Raw genomic sequence first — 20582 nt, 5'->3', positions numbered from 1 at the left:
CTAATGTTGCCCTTCCAAATATATATTATCTTTAATTTACAGATAAGGAAACTGAGGCTCAGGGGCGCCTGGATGGCTCAATTGGTTAAGCGTCTGCCTTCGGCTCAGGTCATGATCCCAGGGTCCTGGGATGGAGCCCCAGGGATATAATATATATATATTATAGATATAATATATATATATATGTTTTTAAAGATTTTATTTATTTATTTGAGAGAGAGAGAGAGAGCACGAACTGGGAGGAGAGAAGCAGGTGCCCCTGAATTTTATATTTTTAAGGCATCTATCTTGAGTATAAATCTCGAATACTAAGGCTAATAATATTACTTTTCAAAGTCACTTACTAAAATTTATTTAGGGGGTGCCTGGGTGGCTCAGTTGAGTAAGTGTCTGCCTTTGGCTCAGGTCATGATCCCGGGGTCCTGGGATCAAGCCCCAGGTCAGACTCCCTGCTCAGTGGGGACCCTGCTTCTCCCCATGCTCTCTCTCTCAAATAAATAAATAAAATCTTTTCATAAATAAAATAAAATAAAATTTGTTTAGTTTTAAAAATTTAGAACTGCAAAAATAGTTGCCAACCCTATCATCTCTATACATGAGAAAATTGTAACATTTAATATATTTTATACATGCCACTTAGACCAAAGGATAGCTATAATGGTATAAGAATTATTTGAGTTGTAGTCTTCTATATCATGCTAAAAATATTCCTCAATATTGGTTCCATATTTCCATTTATTTATCATTCTGAGGCATCCAGAATCCTGCCATTCAAGGAAAATCTCCAGCATCTTATAAGGTTAAGGACATGGGCTTTGCATTAAAATAATGCTGGATTGGAATCCTGGCAGCAGCACTCACTATTTATGTCATTGTGAACAAGGAACTTACCTTTCTGAGCCTCAGTTTCCCTTTTTTTTAAGATTTTATTTATTTATTTTGGCAGAGAGAGACAGAGAGAGAAGGAACATGAGCAGGGGGAGTGGGAAAGGGAGAAGCAGGCTTCCTGCTGAGCAGAGACCCCGACGTGGGGCTCGATTCCAGGACCCCAGGATCATGACCTGAGCCGAAGGCAGATGCTTTAACAACTGAGCCACCCAGGTGCCCCAACCTTTTTTTTTTTTTTAAGATTTTATTTATTTATTTGAGAAAGAGCAGAGTGCGGGAGGGCGGGGCGGTACATAGAGGGACAGAAGGAGAAGCTGACTCCCCACTTAGCAGGGAGCGCCGGGGCTCCATCCCAGGACCCTGGGATCATGACCTGAGCCGAAGGCAGACGCTTAACCAGTTGAGCCATCCAGGCCCCCCTGAGCCTCAGTTTCCTTATTTGTAAATTAAAGATAATAATACCCATCCCTAGGTGGGTTGAGAATTAATGAACATGTTCATTCTGAAAATTAAATTTAAGGGATAAGCATAAAAACTGCATATAATAATCACCCAACATGTGGTAGGTGATAAAAATGGTAATTATTAACAAAATTCACAAAGGAAATGAGATCATAACTTTGGCTTTCCTTCAGATACATCTCCAAGAATATCCTTACCTTCTAGGAAATACAGTTTCTACTTATGGGCATTTTGATCTTAAGCAGAAATAAAATCCAAATTTTAAATCTGAATCTTATAGCAATAGCTTATTTTACCTTGACATGCTCTTGGACTATAATCCTGACTACATGAAGCTTGTAAAAGTGAAAAAGAGTGCTTTAAATATCACCATACCTAAACCCAATATTATTGACTCTTTCCATGAAGAAGAAACATTTTCTTGAAGAAAAAACATTAAAGAAGAACTGGAAAAGGGAAAAATCCATGATTTCATCATTCTTAAGCATACTAGTCCGTTTAGTGAAAACAATAGGTGTCCTTTATTTATGAATATTTTCACCTTTGCTTCAAAACGACATTCCCTTATCACAACCATAATTTTTATGATTTTTTTCACACTGTTTTCCAGATTATTTATTTCAAGACTGTATCATCTGGTATAAGTCACATGAACTCAAGGCTTTCAGTCAGTCCATCTGTGGTCCTGAATTTTCACATTTTTATTTTAGAATATGTGGATGGAATATGATTAGCTCATTTTCCTCATCAAATGCTTTGATATTTTCTTATCAAATTGGCTAAATTATATTAGCAGTGATTTTAACATCCTAAAATTCTTAGGTGCCAGTAGGTCATGTCATCCATCTGCCTTATGTTCTTACCATTAATTATTTATTATCATTGTAGTTCCCTAGCATTTTATAAAACAGAGACACATGGTAGATTGGGAAAGGGAGCAGGGGCAAGGGGAGGAATATTTATAAAGTGCCACACACAGATGGATGCTTAATAAATGCTGTTTAATGATCCTCACTGATGACAAGGGTGGATGGAAAACATTAATTATAAGGGATGTGGAGATGGATGTCTATAGTTCAGTGAGCCTCTTTCCTTTTCTACTTAATGCACAGAATAAAAATCAAGCATATGATTACTTGTGACACATTCTGATTTTTTAAATTAGTTTCATTGATGAAAGATACCATTGATTTGTTAGAAACTGTTTTTTCATGCTAGAAGCTAGAACACATGACAGTATTTTGAATATGGACAGTCAGGGAAGGTACCCATGGCTGTGGCTACACTGAGCGTCCTAAGGCAAATTTTGGCTATAGTCTTCTTTGAGTCTGAAGATGTGGCCACCTATATATTGTGATTTGAATATGTTGGGAAAGATTTCTACCTTTCAACTTAAACTATTTTCCCAACCCAAATACTGCTCTGCTTGTATTTCCATTACCACTGGGTCATTCCTTTGATTAAACTTTCCCCTCCTCATATAGTTTTTCCATGGCAATACTTTATATTACTTAGAAAGAGGAAAGATCATTGTTAAAGGGTGTAAGCTCACCTCTGGGGAAAAGAAAAGGGACTCACTAACTCCAATAGTTTCTTTTCTTTTACTTTTCTTTCTTTTTTTATTACTGAAAATTCAATCACATTGTCTCTTCTGGCTTGCATATTTGTCTTCAGAGTGAGTAGTGTAAGCTGAGAAATTGAAAATTCACTTCTGCAAAATTTTAAACTTAAGAAATTGAAAGGGTGGGGGTGCCTGGGTGGCTCAGTCGGGTTGAGCATCCGACTCTTGGTTTCAGCTTAGGTCCTGGTCTCAGGGTCATTGGATCGAGCCCCGTGTCAGGCTCCATGCTCAGCAGGGAGTCTGCTTGAAAATTCTCTCCCTCTGCCCCTCCCCACACTTGTATGTGCTCAAGCTCTCTCTCAAATAAGTAAATACATCTTTTTATTTAAAAAAAGGAAATTGAAAGGGTGAGCTTTTTCCTATTCTTCATCTGTCCAGTGGAATGTCTAGATGAGTGGTATTCACTTAAATCTCATAGAACCATAAAATTGGAGTGATGGAAGCCACTTGAAGGCTATCTTCTACATCTCACAACAGGGTAGGAGTTTCTTCTGTGCATACCTGACAGGTGGTCACCTGGGGTCTGCTGGAACATTACTAGGCTAGGCCCAGTAGTGTTTTCAGGTAGCATATTCCAGTTGGGGCAGCAATAACTGTTAGAGTCTTATTTATTTATCACTTCTTCCCTACATATGACCAGAAAACCTAGTTCTTATCTTGAGCCCAGGCCTTGTCAAAATAGACAAATAAAGGCCAGTAGAGCTTCTAAGCAAATTGGAAGTCACCAAAATAAACTAATATTAGGTGATGTTAACCAAAACATTTGACCAAAAATAAGGATAATAGTGCCTTGAAATTCATTATTCACTCATTTATTCATTCTCTTGGGTAGTCCACAAAATTTGTTAAGCATTTACATGCCAAAGTTGCAAGTATGGATAAGAGAAGCTTATTACTTTTAAGAACTCACAACCAAGAAGGTATTTTCAGTTAAAGCTCACATGGAACCTTCTTCTCCATTGTAGTTTTTTTCACAGTTGTAGTCAGTTGCTTGTATGTTTGTTTGTAGAATGCCTATCTACCTCCACTAGAATGTAAGCTCCATGATGTCAGAGACTGCAGAGTAGGGCTCATAAATATTTGCTGAATGAAAGAATAAAACGAATGAATAAATGAATAGTTATGATATAAGATAAAAGCATTATAACATATAGAACAAACTTCTAATCCATTATGGCAGAAGAGATTAATTCACCCTGGAACAAGATATTTGTTCTTGATCTTGAATAACGAATAAGGGCTTATCAGATGGAGAATGTAGAAAAGAGCATTTCATACATGAAGGTCAGATTGGATTTAGGGGGTGGCAGGTAATATGGGGTAGCTGGAATGAGAATATAATTTTTGAATAAATGCTAAGTAAAATATAAATCTGATCATTTACTTTTTCATTCAAAAATATCATTGTGGGTCTACTTCATGCCAGGCACTTGGGATACAATGGTGAATAAGATGAGACATGATCCCTGCCTTCAAGGAACTATTAAAGAGGATGGGTATTAATCAAATAATCAAAATAATCATCCCAATAAATATAAAACTGCTGTTGTGACAAGTGCTCCAGGTAAAAGGCACCTACTTCTATATAAGTTCTTAAAATAAGATTATTGTATAGTCAAGATAATCGGGATGTTATCTAAGATGTGATTCTTGAGTTGATATCTAAAGGTGAAGAGGGGAGAAAATAGAAGTAGTGCAAATTTCCTGTGGTAGGAGGAGAATAGCACATGAAAAGAAATGAACAAAAAAGCTAGAACACAGAACGAGAGGGAGTAAGGTACATGATTGAACTGCAGAGAGAAGTAGGGGATAGACCTTGCAGTCTTTGTATGTAGTGTGTCTTTATCCAGAGAGTGGGAAGCATGGGAGCATCTTCTATACGAAGTGACACCAGTCTCCTGGTGTTGGGGCTGCAGTGTGCAGAACTGACTGAAGGGATCCAGAGCAGAAGGGGGTAGTAATCATAAGAACTGGTACTAGGAAAGGAGAGGTAATGAAAGAACAATTCAGTGAAGTTCACCTCTCTTCATCAGAGCACAGTCAAGTTGCCTGACTACAGCCATTAGCCTTTAAAGAAATGAACAATATATAGGAAATATCTCATCTCAACTTAGTGTAGTTTGAATCAATATTTTGACATGGGGGTAGACAAAGAAATAAAAGCTTTTAAAAACTGACTATAAGGTGAAAAGCAAAGAATAACGAGGTGGTATGTAATAGAAAGAGACTTATGTAGGCATTTATAGATCTGGGTTCTAGTCCAAGTTCGGCAACTACCAGAGAGAGAGAGAGATCAACCAAGTCACATGACCTCATTGGATCTCAGTTTTGAAACCTGGAAATAAGGAATTGGACTGGATCATATACAAGTTCCCTTTGCTACATTATGTGATTCTAGTCTCTAAACATGAGGGGATATAAAGTATAGTATAATGTTTAGGTCATAGAAACTAAAATCAGACTCAGTATTCGAGCTTTTAATAAAAACCACATTGCCTGTAATGTGTTTGATTATGAGAAGTAAGGGAAAAGTGTATTTTTGCTATTAAATGGAGCCCAACTGAGAGAAACCTCCCTTGTCAAGAATGTTACTACTGAACATTCCAGATCAATCATTACATGATCTAAAAGCTAATTTTATTGGAAGAAACCTAACAAATATTCAAATCCTATCCAAATTTCATGAACATTTTTTTACTTGGTCTTATAGAGGCTAAATCTAACTTAGGCCAAACAACCACATGGCATATGAAATTTGAGTCCATCACCCAATTGAAGATTGTATCATCCACATAGAACTGAAGTTTGTGATTTTTATCAGGATATTACAGGGTGGCCCGGCCTTGTTTTCATTCCTTTCAGTGGCACAAGTAGTTTTTCTGTTGGTTGCCTTTTTAACTTTTCTCATCGCCTTTCGTCTTTACTTATCCCCTTCACTGCATTGTGACTCTGGGAGGACGTTTGCAAAAAGAAACTTAAAAGAACACATCATGGGCCCCAATGTAAAGGGCATTTTTACCGTCATAATAGAAAATCTTCCACCAGCTGAATGGCTGAACACTCATATAAAAGTTTTAGCCTTTTTGTGTGTTTGGAAACAGACTGAAAATTTCAAGCCATGACTATATCTTGTAGTTTATTATTTTTTTTTAAAGATTTTATTTATTTATTTGAGAGAGAGAGAATGAGAGAGAGCACATGAGAGGGGGGAGAGTCAGAGGGAGAAGCAGACTCCCCGCTAAGCAGGGAGCCCGATGTGGGACTCGATCCCGGGACTCCAGGATCATGACCTGAGCTGAAGGCAGTCGCTTAACCAACTGAGCCACCCAGGCGCCCTATCTTGTAGTTTATAAAAGGCCCAAGATGCATTATAATATCAGTATCATATTTTTCAAAGTAGAGGATATTTTTTGTCAGCTATGTCTTATAAAAAGCCCTGTTACTAAAGGCAAACCTACTGTTTTACTCTCTAATTATAGCAAACATATATATGTAGGATCTAATTATTTAAATAGTTCCTTACTGATGAAGAGCAATCATATTATGTGTCTAAACAAAATGGTTTATTTATAAATTTGGTTATTCAGAGACATCTGTGATATTTAAAGATGCTCATATTGCATATTCTACTTATTACTTGCCTTTTCCCCTTCTTACTGCAACACGATGCTTCCTTTGACCACTGAAAGCAAAGCTTTTAGGATTTTGTTCGAGCGTATCTAAAAAAAGCATCAGTTATATCAAGGATAAAAGTCCTAGATTTTTTTTAAACTAAGGACTAAATATTTGTGCTAAAAATCGAGGAACATATTATATTAACAGCTTTTGATTGCAGAAAAGAAATGCCACCTTTCACCTTTCTGATGACAAGGACAATGTATCAGTTACTGCTAGAATTTGATATATTAAAAAACAATAAGCACTATGAAATTCATTGATATTTCTGGCCAGGTTCTAAAGTAATTCAGCAGGTTTGTTGAATTTCTTAGGATAGCTGAGTTTCCAGGGCTTTACTTTATTTTTTTTTAAAGATTTTATTTATTTATTTATTAGAGAGAGAGAATGAGAGAGAGAGCATGAGAGTGGGGAGGGTCAGAGGGAGAAGCAGACTCCCCGCCGAGCAGGGAGCCTGATGCGGGACTCCATCCCGAGACTCCAGGATCATGACCTGAGCCAAAGGCAGTTGCTTAACCAACTGAGCCATCCAGGCACCCCTCCAGGGCTTTACTTTAAAGTACTATCTTTCTCCAATGAATTTGATTCATTTTTAACTTGTTATCATTTTTTTTAGTAAATTCTAAAATACTAAATTTTTTAGTAAATTTAGTAAATTCTGGAAGTAGTTTCAAAAATTTCAGGAAGTACTAAAATTTTTTTTTAAGAAGCATTGATTACATTTTCAACTAATAGTTACGGTACTTTTCTCTCCAGATATCTACTACAAATAAACTTTGTGGTTCTCTGAACCAGAAATAGCTATTATAAAAAAAGATTCCTTTACTACTTAATACCGTACATGAAAATTTAAGAAAATGCTTTAGCTATCCATAGAGTGATTTAGACTTTAAGATCTCAGAGCTGCTGTGTGCAAATGCCTGCTCAGGATGTACTAGCAACACAGAAATGAAATGTTAAACTTCACTTAGATCTTTAGAAAGATTTGCTTTGTGTCTTCACAGGATCACACATGGGACTTTATCCTGCCTTGCTACCCTAAGGAAGTGTCAAGTATATGACGTAATGGTAGTATTTTTGAGACTACAGTAAACTCCACCCCCCAAACCCCCCCCCCCCCTCAGCCGCCACAACCTAGAGTCTCAGGCTGTAATTATGATGCCATGATCAGAAAGTTGTGTTTTGTCAGCTTTGGCCCCGAACGGGTTGGCAGCATAATTTCACGCTGCTGGTGACAGCACAGTGCAGCTGTGCAAAACGAGAATGTTTGTTGTTGTTTATTGGTTAAAGAGTCGCTTTTTTCTCTAACAGACTAATGAAGGGAATTTTAGTACATTTGCATGGGTCGACTGATTGTTGCAAGCTTGACTTTTCAATTGATCAAGTGAGGTGAAATAAGTCAACAAACTGCCATAAGAAAAGGTTCACTGAGGGGCGCCTGGGTGGCTCAGTTGGTTGAGCGACTGCCTTTGGCTCAGGTCATGATCCTGGAGTCCCTGGATCGAGTCCCGCATCGGGCTCCCTGCTCAGCAGCGAGTCTGCTTCTCCCTCTGACCCTCCCCCATCTCATGCTCTCTCTCTCTCTTATTCTCTCTATCAAATAAATAAATAAATAAATTCTTTAAAAAAAAAAAAGGTTCACTGAGATTTTGCCCTTGAAATAAAAAATGTCTTCAGTTTATAACTATTTATGCATATAAATTCTACACAGTTGCATAACATCTACACCTTTGAACATTGAATTATTACATTTTATATTATACTTATATACTAAATTAAATTAGATGATAAATTTTTATGGAGTAAAATGATGATAGACATAATTTCACTTATAAAGCTAAATGTGAGAAAATGTTGCATCAGATCCATTTTAATTACTAAAATTAAAAACATAAATTTTGCGAGCTCTTAAGAGTGTCAAGATGCAGTACCTAACCCAGAGGAAACCGACAGGTTCATTGTTAGAAGTAAAATTAGTATAGCAGAAAAGAACGAAGATGAAAAATGGAAAGTCAAAATATAGAAAATTAACTAAACACTAAATAAAAGAAGTGAAACTTTTATGATGTTCTGAAGGTAGTTTCAAGATCTGGTAAATACTAAAGGGTTCTTGAAAGGAAACATGGAAACCACCATTTTTAAAGAAATTAAACAGGAAAAAATTCTTCATTGACTCTAAGGTAGTAGGATGTGTTTACTTTTATCTAAAGTGAAGATAGTGATTGGAGCGGAAAGATCTAGGAATCATAGTGGTAAAGATCACAGAATCATAGTGGGAGGAAAGATTAGCCAAGTGTCATAGAATATTAATGATCTGTAGGGATAAAATTCCATTATTTAATGGGTGAGGAAACAAGTCCAACCAGAAAGGTGAGGGGGAGGCAGAAACTCAGCCCGACTGGACCCAGGGGTCCTGAGCCTCTGAGCAAAGCCCCTTGTGTAAACTCATACAACTTCCCATACAGAGCGGCTCAGTTTAGACGTTTTTCTCTTCTGGATAGAGATATGGTGTTTTTAGCTCAAGAGGTTTTCATATTAAGACTATAGAAGACTTTCTGAAGTGGGTACAAGTTTGAAATTATATAGTTTGGTTTTGTGGTTGGTTAAAGGCTCCAAGGATAGAAAAATCTAGGGAACAAGATCAGAAGAGAGGGAAAGGAATGGGAGAAAGGTAAGCAATGTGTGGAGAAACAGAGACAGGAAAGTGGGAGACAAAATCCACAGAGGAGGAAAGAAAAGGGAGAATGACAGGTGGGGGGCAGACAGAAAGGCTTGTCGCGTTTCAGAGGTACTGTCCTCTGCACTTGTCTTCAACTAGAAGCTCCAAAGGTGACCATTTGTTTTCTTTTTTTGTTTTTCCAAAGGAAAAAGGTTTAATATAAAGATTCAAGATTCACATCATGATAAATGATCTAAAATTGAATAACTTCTTGTGACAAAATTTCAACTTTTGCATATTTTCCCTATTTAAGTTATCCTGCCATCTTTTTTCCTGTGTTTTTCTATTATTTTCACCCACCTCTCCCTATGGTTACATTGACAGATTCCCTCCCTCTCCCCAGTAGTTTAGAAAGCCTACTCTTGCACAAGCTACAATGATTAACACTAATTTTAACACACACTTTAACTTCACCAACATCTAAGTAGTATCTGTAACCTTCCTTTCCCCTACTCCCCAAGTATACTGTTCACAGTCCATCCTCCTGGGTAGAAATGTGGCATTTTAATTTCGTTTTCCTTTTTGACTCTTGCTGTGGGAGGAAGGTAATATATATTGTGTGTACATGTTTATAGTCATCCTAGATTGCTAAAGTATATCCTCCAGTAATTCTTTCAAAGAGGGTATGCAAGAAATAAACTTTGTGCATTTGCGGTATCAAAAAATGTCTTTGTTTAACCTTCAAAATCAAATGCCAATTTGTCTGGGCATAGGATTCTAGGTGTAAAGCCTTTTACCTGCAGAACTTTTATGACATTGCTGCACTGACTTCTAGCATCTAGAGTATCTAATGTTAAGTCTGTGGTCAGTCTGATTCTTGTTCCTCTGTAGGTTACTTCTCTTTTTCTGGAAGCCTTTAGGATTTTTTCTTTATTACTGGAATTCCCAAATTTCACCAAGATGTGTCTAGGAGTGAGTCTCTTCTCATCTAACTAGGTATTCGATAAGCACTGACAACCTCAAGACTTGAATCCTTTAGCTCTGGAAAGTTTTCTTCAATGATTTCCTTAATTATTTCCTCTGCTCCATTCTCTTTATTATCTTTTTCTGGAATTCCTATCAAACGGATGTTGGAACTTCTGGATCTATCCTCTATGTCTCTTGACCTTTCTTTATTTATTATCTGTTTGGCCAATAGCCAATGAAGAAAAAATAAATAATGACCATTTGTTTTCCACGATTATTCTGAATGCCTGATGAACTCTCTCACCACTATTCACAGCTCTTCAACTGCTTGAGAACTTAGGCCTTTGAGCCTGTACTCCTTATCAGATAATAAGCAGAATGTTCTGCCAAGGGAAAATACAAACTTTTAACCACAGTAACAGTAATCAGAGCAGACCATCTTTAAGTCTTAAGAAAATCAAATCAATAGGTCACATTCTCTCATCCTAAGTTTCTTTACCCCTGCTTTGAAGACAGGACATTGAATTTCAGCTGTCTTTTATTCTGAGATTTGCAGTCAACACTAGATTTCCTATAATAGGAAGTTTTTGATCAGTAAAAGAGATATTGTGAAATTTAAATCTTATGACTTCTCTTCACTTGAGACACACAACCTACAAAAAGGAAAATTCACTGTAAATCATCTGCGAAATTATCTGAGACAAATGGTGACTATGACATAGCATTTGTGCTTTTAATAATGACTTTTACAAGAAAGCAAATCACACTAAGCCCTTGCACTGGAACAAGAGATGTTTGTATCAGTGTTGGAGTCTGTTCTCCCTCGTTCCAGAAAACCTCTAATCTGATATTCTAGTCAGTTCAAAAACTGTTCATCTTTTTCACATTAGTATAAGACATGATATTCCAGAAAGAATAAATTCATTTTATGTTTTTTTGTAGCCAAATTAAAAATGGATTAGCCTTTGTTTATTATTCATGTGGACTGTTCACATGATCTATATGGGTTGCTGAGATGTCGTTGAGTCTACAACCAAGTTATTTAATGGAGAACAAGCAGTCAGATTTGCTACTGGAACTGCTCCATCTCTAATATTTTTAGTTGTTTTCCCTGATCCTAATATTGTTGCTCAATTTTGTGTGTGTGTATATATACATATTCCCTTATCACCTGAATACAAAAATTGGACATGGGCATCAAGGGCATCCAAGATACATGCTGTAGGTGCCTGTTATGTGTAGGTACAGTGCAGGTACAGAAAAGTGTGACCAATAGTTCCTGGCCTCACAGACTTATAATTTACTGGAGAAGACAGAACGTATGAATAAGGAAACAATTTAAATGCTAGCATTTACTTAATAGACACTAGTGTAGCTTTTAATCTCAGTTCTCTTTCAGTGACCGGAAAGCAAACTTAAAATGAGAAATATAAATTTTCTTATTCTGTTCAGATATACCTCCCTGCAGCGAACACTTCACATAAACTATCTCATTGAATCATCATAATACTGCCTGTGATACTGTAGATACTGTTATCCTCATTTTGTAGAGTAAGAAATTGAAGCTCAGAGAATTTAAGTTATTTACCCAATCATTGTGGCTCTTCTTTATTTTTGTAAAAATAGGTATTTTTGTCATCTGTGATGACAGTGTGTATGTATTTACTTAACATATTTCTGTCACTATGTGGTTGAAAAAAACTCTCAATTCCAGTATATTTATGGGCCATATATGAAACATTTCTTATATAGTCCATCTACTTTTTTCATAAATATGACTTATTTTAATTTGAGAGGATACTTGACTTCCAGATGGAGAAATAAATTTAACTTATAGGAGTGGAGAAATCAGAGACATGCAGACATTGGTGTGTATCTTAAGAGAGTTCTATAAGGACCTCTTAAATCTAAGAGGCTATGAAACATGGTGTTGTACATTAAAAGTGGTGTTTTGGATGTATTGCTTGAAGCTCCATGATTTTCTGCAAAAACACTATAGGGTAAGATCAAATAAGAAGATCCTTGCTGCTGAAGATCAAAATAATAGATCAGCAAGAGGGAATACTAGAGCAGTATGTCTTAAAGATTTAGTACCCAGGAAGAAAGAGCTGTGGAGCAAAAGAATACAAACATGAACACACACACACACACACACACACACATTCTGACATATACTATGTACACACAAACATATATATGTGTAACATGTAAACATAGATGCATTTTAGGCAAGTCATTCAAATAACCCCATTTATGCATTTTTCTGGCCATATGCATTAGCCCTATTAGATCTTTATCCGCTGTTTTGTGGAAAACGAAGAATTGATTCATTATTTAACATTTATTAAACTCTCACAATCTATAAGCACTGTTCTCAACAATAAGGATACAACAGACAAGACAGTCTTTATCTTTAAGAGCTCCCAGCGTCCTGTGGGAAGAGTGTTATTGCAGTGGTATGATGAAACAGAAGTGACATTCACAGAGGTTTCATGATCCTAGAGGAGGAATGTCATGGAGGGCTTTCTGGAGGATGTGATTGATGTCTGAGATGAGTCTTGAAGAGCAAGCAGCAGTTAGTCAAAAGGAAATGGGAAAGGCAGAGGCCCTTCCAGGACACAGCATGAAGAAAGCTCCAGAAACTTGAGACAGAAGGATGTGTGTAGTCTGGGGTTGCTGGAATATAGTGATGATGGAGGATGAGAGGTGAGAGTGGAGGGGTAGGCCAGACCTAATAAGGCTAACTGGACTTTATACTGCCAGTAATTATGGATCTTTGTAGGATTTAAAGCATGGAAAGGGCCAATTTTGTTTCTTAGCCGATCATTCTAGTAGCTGTGTGGAGAATGGTTTTTAGGTTGACAACACCAGAGTTTGGGATCCAGTTTAAGAGGCTGTTGTAGAAATGTAGGCAAGAGATGCTGAGGGTTTGAACCAAAATCATGGTTCAAGGGTAACAGGGACTGGGTCATGGTGGTGGAGCACTTAAGCAATGTTTAGAAGGTACAGTTGGTTAAGACCTGGTTCTTAACTGGATGTAGACAGATGGATCGGGATTTCTCAGTTTTAGCTTGTGTGGCTGGCTGTGGGGATGTGGAGGGCCAGAAATCTGAAATGGAGAAAAGAACAGGAACTGGCTGGGCAGGTTGGAGGTGTGGTCAGGTTAGTGTAAGGTGTCTGTGGTTCATCTAGGATGAGCTGATCAACACATTAGATATGTTAGTCTAGAGCTTGAGAAAGTGGTCCCTGGTGATGAATCTGGGAGTTACCACCTTCTAGATGTATAACATTGAATACACAACCTCTTCTGTGTGTAGTACATTGTATTGCCTTTTTCTCTTTTCTCGTATCTTGAGGCAAAGATTCCTATCTCCATTAATACACAGTAATTAATATTAGGCCCCCTGGTTCAGTGAACAACAAAAGCGATCCCAAAGAGTAGGAAATGCTTTGGGAAAGTAGAAGTAACCCGTGATCGTTGTTGCTTTTTTTCCAGTTGTGTCGGTGGAAATGCCTGCCTCAGAGGGAGATCGCTTCAGCTGACCCTCCCACAGCTCGTTCTTTCGAGGAGCCTGGCTCTGCGGCTTTGTCCAGTTCAAAATGGCAGAAAAGGTCCCCCCTGGCTTAAACAGGAAGACTTCAAGGTCGACACTCTCCCTCCCACCAGAACCCGTGGACATCATTAGGAGCAAGACGTGCTCGCGGAGGGTTAAAATCAACGTGGGGGGCCTCAACCACGAAGTCCTGTGGAGAACGTTGGACCGGCTGCCCCGGACACGCTTGGGGAAGCTCCGGGACTGCAACACGCACGAGAGCCTCCTGGAGGTCTGTGACGACTACAACCTCAGCGACAACGAGTATTTCTTCGACCGGCACCCGGGGGCCTTCACTTCCATTTTAAATTTCTACCGGACGGGGAAACTCCATATGATGGAAGAAATGTGCGCTCTCTCTTTTGGGCAAGAGCTTGATTACTGGGGGATTGACGAGATCTACCTGGAGTCCTGCTGCCAAGCCAGGTATCATCAGAAGAAGGAGCAGATGAACGAAGAACTGAGGCGGGAGGCCGAGACGATGCGCGAGCGGGAGGGGGAAGAGTTCGATAACACCTGCTGCCCGGAGAAACGGAAGAAGCTCTGGGACTTGCTGGAGAAACCTAACTCGTCGGTAGCTGCAAAGGTATGAAAAGCGGAGTGTTGCTTTCCTGTGCGCGTGTGTGTGGTCAGAAAAGGTGTTGCCTGCCTTCCAGCCAGCGTCACTGTCCTCTTTTGAGATGGTTTGGTAAGAGAGCAAAATGTGGCTGCTCGGGGAGAAACTTTCCAGAAGCGGATGTAGTCACATAGAGTTATTCTTCCTTTATCATTATAGGGTCAGAACAGGCCTGGGCAGCAGAGTCTGGAAGGGTTCTGGTGGCCATGGCGCCACATGGGGTCGGTGGCTGGAGTTTGCGGAGAGCACTAGCCGGGCTCCATCCCACATGGAGTCCTGCGGAAGGTTGGGGCCTATGCGCCTTCCTGGATACAGGCGAGGTGCTGTCATTGAGGGTGCAGGCGGTGCCTCGTGGCCTGGTTCTCTCGAGGAGCAGGGAAAGAGAGAGTGTGGCCCCGCGGAGCTCAGAGAGCTGTGGGACCCCACGCCTGAGAAAAGGGCCATCTCCTTAAGCTGTGTCAGGAGCAGTCCACGTCCACAATGCATCCATTTACCTCCCTTGTGAGGTCTACTCTGGCAATGATGTTTCTGGAGTCTTGGTGTATCATTTTTTTCCCACAACTGACGAATTACCCTACCTCAGAGTTCATCGTGGTTGCTTAGGATGAAGGCAAACTCATGTTTCCACTGTGCCCACATGCATCTCAATCTCAGAGAGTAAGTTTGTTTTGCCACGAATTACAGCATTTAATTCAACAGCATGATTCTGTTTATCTAATTTTACTTAGAGCTTTGAGGGTTAGCGCAAACTGATTTTCGTCCCATATATTTAGTTCTGTATTGCAATATGAATTATGAATACAGTGTCAAGAGTCATCTTGAGCTGCCGAGGCACAGTAATGGTATTTTGTGCATGTTAGATGAAAATGGAATATGGAATAGAGAAAAGAAAAATAGCAGAAAAACGGGTCATCATATGAATTCTTTAAATTGCTTCGAAGTTTTTCAGTGGTTCTTTCTTAAAAACAGTAAAGATGATAGCAATGCAATAGACCATATGTGCCTTTTGACTGGAAATTAAGGTCGTATATGATAATTTACAACATGTAAATTATGTAAACAATCAGCTGAAGGCAGACGGTCGTAAAACTGCTTCTGCCCTGTTTAATATGCCTAGTTTTGCATATTGCATATTGCATATTTGCATATTTGGTGATTTCTAAAGGCATTTCACTTTCCGGCCAGAACATGGAAGTCAGTGAAATAAAGTATATCTCTGTTGTACCTAATGAGGAAATGCACATCTTGTAGCAGATGGAAAGATTTCAACTAGGTCTTTTTGAAGTTATGAATAATTTGTTTACTTTTCTCTTATCCAGAAGAAAGAAAGAAATGTGCTACACTTGTGGGTTTGGGTTAAGAAAGGTCACTGCTCATTGTAGTATCAAGTGTTAGGTCACATGTTTGAGTCACTGCTAAAAGTATGGAGTGGATTTTAAAGATGAAGGAGATAAACTCTGGGTTTAAAGGAGTATTTTGGGTGCTAAACGAACTCTTTCAGACCTTTAGGCAATTGAGGTCTAAGCCATTGTTCCATCAAATGTTCCAGAGAGTGTCAGCATATATGCAAAACTCAGCAGCTAAATCAAGGAAAATGTGAAGGTTAATATGGCTTATTTGCTTATAACAGCGTTATTAATACATATCTAAAATTAAGTACTGTTACAGAAAAAATCTTAAGGTCTATACATTTGTTTTTCTGAAGCATTTCCGTTGAGGATAGAACACGGTCAATAACCTGATTTCCCAGATGAGGGAGTTCACTGAATCTCTAAATTTTAGAAGCAGCAACTGTCTCTTCATCTCTAAGAAGGTAACATTGGTAATGGCCTATTACGGTACCCTATCATATACACCTGCATATCAGATAGATTATTGAAACTCACTTCAAATTATGTATGTACAGATAAGATATCTGCCTACAAACTATACCCAGCAGCTAAGGACAGTGGTTTTGGAAATTTTAATGTAGTTATAAATAATAAATTTGTTTCCAAATTATTAATCAAGCCAAGCCAATCTTTGCCAACCTAAGTAGATTCTTTACTAAATTTTCATAAGGGATTTGTATTTGTTTATTTAAATATCTACATTTTCCTCTCTGTTTGAACGGTGAAATATTATAGAAATTATTTACATTTGATTGTATGGTAGTTTAGTGAAAGTATTGTTCATTTGTCTGAGGTTTGGAACCTTTTAAAAACAGCTCTGTATGATGTCTTATATAAATCACTACCTTTTCCTATACTCTTCTCGAATCATATAACTTGTTGTTTCTCTGGAATAATTCTTGGTGAGGTGAGTGCCATGTGTGAATAGTATTTTTACAACTTAGGAACAATTTGTTTTGTTAAAACTGCAGTAGGATGATACTCTAGCCCTCACTATTTGTGTTATGGGTACATCAGGATCCTGCTTATGCTGTGAAGCTCTTGTGTTGGAATGCTTGGAATCTATGTGTTTTTCCTAACTTGCTTAGGAGGTGAGATATCTTTGGAGGAGAATATCTATTTACCTTGCCTCTGCAGTGATTGCTTATTCAGTTGGGTAGTTCAGTTGAACATCTATAGAATGCTCTATGTGGGCAACACACATTAAAGTGGACATGTAGAAAAACACTCCCTTCTCTCCAGAATTTAAAATATATTCTCTAAGCTTACACAGGAATTTCATATCCTTGAAACTATTTGTTTTCTTCCCTTTTGGTTTTTCTGTCTCTTATAATTTATTGAATATTTCTGTAATAAAGTTTAAAGTTATGAGTTTACCTGCCAAATCCCTAGCATAGAAAGAAAAATTTGACCTTTTCTATCAAATATTCCACAATGGGTTAAAATATCTATTCAGTGACATGGAATAAATACTCAGTAATCAATTCAGTAATAATCGTTCAGCCCAGGCTATGTGCATCCACTATGATACACAAAAATTTGCAAGTCCCCTTGACCTGTTATATTTTGTCCTTGGGTATGACCCTAAAAATAACAATTTGGCTCTTACAGAACATGCTTCTTGGTGTCACTTCTAGTATATAAATTGTAGTATATAAATAACTGGGAAAAAAATGCCAAAACAGAGTTTAAATGGGTGGTATATCTTAAATGTCTATATTTCACAAATTAGCATTTTTACACATCCACAGAATAACATGAACTATAATTGTACTTTTCACAAAATAATAACAGGGCTAATAGAAATTGTTCTTTCAGGGTTTTCCATGGTGCGGTACGATCTGGTAACGTGACCCGAGTTTGTATCTGTATGATGGACTTTGGGTTCTTTTAGTCTTGTTAGTTGGTGACTGTCTGTATACCCTCAGGTAGAGATAATGTACAAAGTTCCAATTTGAGGCTATCTGTGAATGTGGGGCCCACCAAATGGGCCTGGAGGAGGGCTGGCCCAAAGCTCTGGGTTACCATGAGATGGAATTGCTGGTTCTGGCATGCCTTTCATAGGAATGTGCAAGGGAAGAAGATGGGCTTAACTGGCTGCCAGTTTTCTGGGCAGTGAATTGGAATTAGACTTGATCCTGTACCTCTTCCAGCCCTGGGCAATTTAGTCAGCCTCTGGCTTGGAAATATTTCTTCTCCCTTTTCTTTGGCCTTTTCCCAAAGGGACTGCTGTTTGCCTTTAAATTTTGCATTACAGACACTTCAGTCTAAGAGGTGTTTGAAAGCCTTAAAGGAAAGTGTGTGGCATGTGGTATTGTCTGCCTTTGTGATGAAACAACAACCAACAAAGAGCAGGGCCCACCTGAGAGCTGAAAAGAAAGAGACTCAGTACTGCACAGTGCCTTCACTTTAGATATCTGAAGAAGGTCAAGAGCAAAGGACATCAACTGTGTCTTCAGGCAAACCCGGTTAGGAAACGGCTCGGCCTTCTGAGGCAAGCCTCAGCCCGGGGAACAGACATGGATATGGTGTTCGGGACCGTGCCGGCCAATGGGCCCATCTCAAATGTCAGATCAGGAAGCTAGACTTTAGCCCTTATTTGATAAGAACAGTATAGGGCTGCAGAAAGACATTTCTGTTCATCGGAACCCATACAGTGAGAACCACCCAGCAACCCTGTTGGGCAGGATCCAGGGTCAGGGGAAGGGGATGGGAGCGGGAGGGTGGGGGAGGGGGGGCGCTGTTTCTTATCGGCTTCCCTTCCCACTTTTCCTATGTATCCACAGCTACCACTTATTTACCTAAGGATTCCTCCCTCATCCTCTTATGTTTTTCCCATTCTCTCCTCCTCCTCTCTTTCCACCTCCCTCTCTTCCTCCCTCCTTCTACCTCCTTCCCTCAGAAAAGGGAAGATGATTGACTAGAGAATTATTTCTCAATCTTTTTTCATTAATGGCCCCCTAAGGAGAAAAATTAAGTTAAATTTAAGTTCTCCCTAAAGAGAGAAACTAAATACTAAGGAATAAGATTTTGTCAGGTAGGGTGGAGCTTGGAGAGCTACAGACTATTGTAATATCTGAGATTTTTTTCACCCTTCCCCACAAGAACCAATTTCTCCCACTGGCAGTGACATTGATCCCATGGAGAATGCATACGATCGTGGAAAGGAGGCCTGCCTCCAGCTCGTTGCCTGCACACACCCACATGACCGTCCCCATTGCCACAGCACAACACCTAAAGCAAGCATGGGAAGGCTCGGGAGACCTGAGACGTTGTTGGATCAAGAGAGAGGCCTGTAGGAGCAGATGCACAGAGCCTTCCCCTGGGACTCCAGCTCTCTGGAAAGAGCCAGAGGTCAAAGTTCAGAGTTTCTCAGGGGATGGCGCCTGTTGAGTTGCCCTATTGGTGGTAACTCCTTGAGAACCACACTCTGCCTTCCAACTGAATTAGAGTGTGGACATCTCAAGTCACAGAAGTAGTGAAAAAAAAAATAAATCCAAATAAAATAAAAACTCCTGTGTACTCATAAAGGGGAAAAGGGTGCATAATATTTTCATTCTATTTCTAGTTTATGGATCAGTTATTCTAATGCTTTGGATGAAAAAAAAAAAGAAGTATATTGGAACAGAGCCACCAGTTATTTCCTTTTAGTCCAAGAACAGAACTTTCGCATATTGTGTGTGTGTGGTGTGTGTGTGTATGTACATGTATGGGTTTCCCCCATTATCTGAAAATAGAGCATTCCTAGGAAATCCTTTGTAAGCTGAAATGGCATAAAGCAAGGAAGCAGTTATTTCATAGAAGTGAAAATCCTATTTTTCTTTCAGACAGTGAAAACAGGTCCTAGTGTAGGTCTTTCATAAAAGCCAAGTAGCATAAGGAGAACTTACATATGGAGGGGGACAGCGACATCTATGTGTGTATGCATACGCACGCACACACGCAGTCGGGTGAACGACTCCGCCTGTACATAGCTCTGAGTTTAGCTTGCTGATGACTCTCTTAGTGATAAACAACAACATCATCCATTAGAACCATAAATGGGCCCCCCGAACAAACTGATGCAGTGTGAGCTCACATGGAAATCTCCCTACCTGTGCAGTTTTCCAGTTCTTACCCAGGATTGCCAGTGGCCTAATTAGTGTGCCAATCATGTCATTTCTGTGTTGTTTCCTGTTTTCTCTTCTTGCGCTTTCCTTTCTACAACCCAGCTGTACAGAGGAGGTTGTTTGTTCTCTTCCAATAACCTGGCATAAGAGTTCAGAGGTCCTCACAGGGGATAGCTTAAAAGAACTTGGCCAGTCTATAGAGGTTTACACTGGAGATATGTGTTTTTTTTTTTTTTCTTTCTAAAATATATAATTCATGCAGACTAACTGGTTGAAAGCCTGGACTAAATTAGACATAAAAAAAAAATAAAAGAGATAAGATAGAAAATGTTGGGTTTTGATTAAAATGTCTCAAATATTCCATTCCTTAGCTGTAGTGGTCCTATTTTGAGATCCATGCTCCTCTGTTTTCCCCAAAAGGCTGCCCTGAAACTACACCCCTTTTTGTCTACTTGACTTCATTTGATCAGGGAGAGAATGGTGAGAACAGAAAAGGAAATTGATAAAAAGCTCACATCACACATTCTCTTAGCTCGGGTGCCACGGGTCCTGCTTTTACTGAGAATGCCCTGGTTAATGCCTTTTGTCTGAGGCTAATTAAT

General features: G+C 38.9%; 1 protein-coding gene across 1 annotated transcript in view; it reads left to right on the top strand.

Annotated features, from left to right (window-relative positions):
* Positions 1-20582, top strand: part of KCNB2 (potassium voltage-gated channel subfamily B member 2) — a 400876-nt gene that overhangs the window by 14465 nt on the left and 365829 nt on the right. Inside the window, exon 2 of the mRNA XM_045896399.3 lies at positions 13768-14450. Coding sequence (XP_045752355.1) covers positions 13872-14450 — 579 coding nt within the window. The 5' untranslated portion in view covers positions 13768-13871. The remainder of the gene's footprint in view (positions 1-13767; positions 14451-20582) is intronic.

Source organism: Mirounga angustirostris, unplaced genomic scaffold (assembly GCF_029215605.1).
Source record: "Mirounga angustirostris isolate CCGP_5_RB_7025 unplaced genomic scaffold, mMirAng1.0.hap1 SCAF_4, whole genome shotgun sequence".
NCBI classification, from domain to species: domain Eukaryota; kingdom Metazoa; phylum Chordata; class Mammalia; order Carnivora; family Phocidae; genus Mirounga; species Mirounga angustirostris.
The sequence above is the reverse complement of the archived record's forward strand: the minus strand, read 5'-3'. Positions and strand labels throughout refer to the sequence as shown.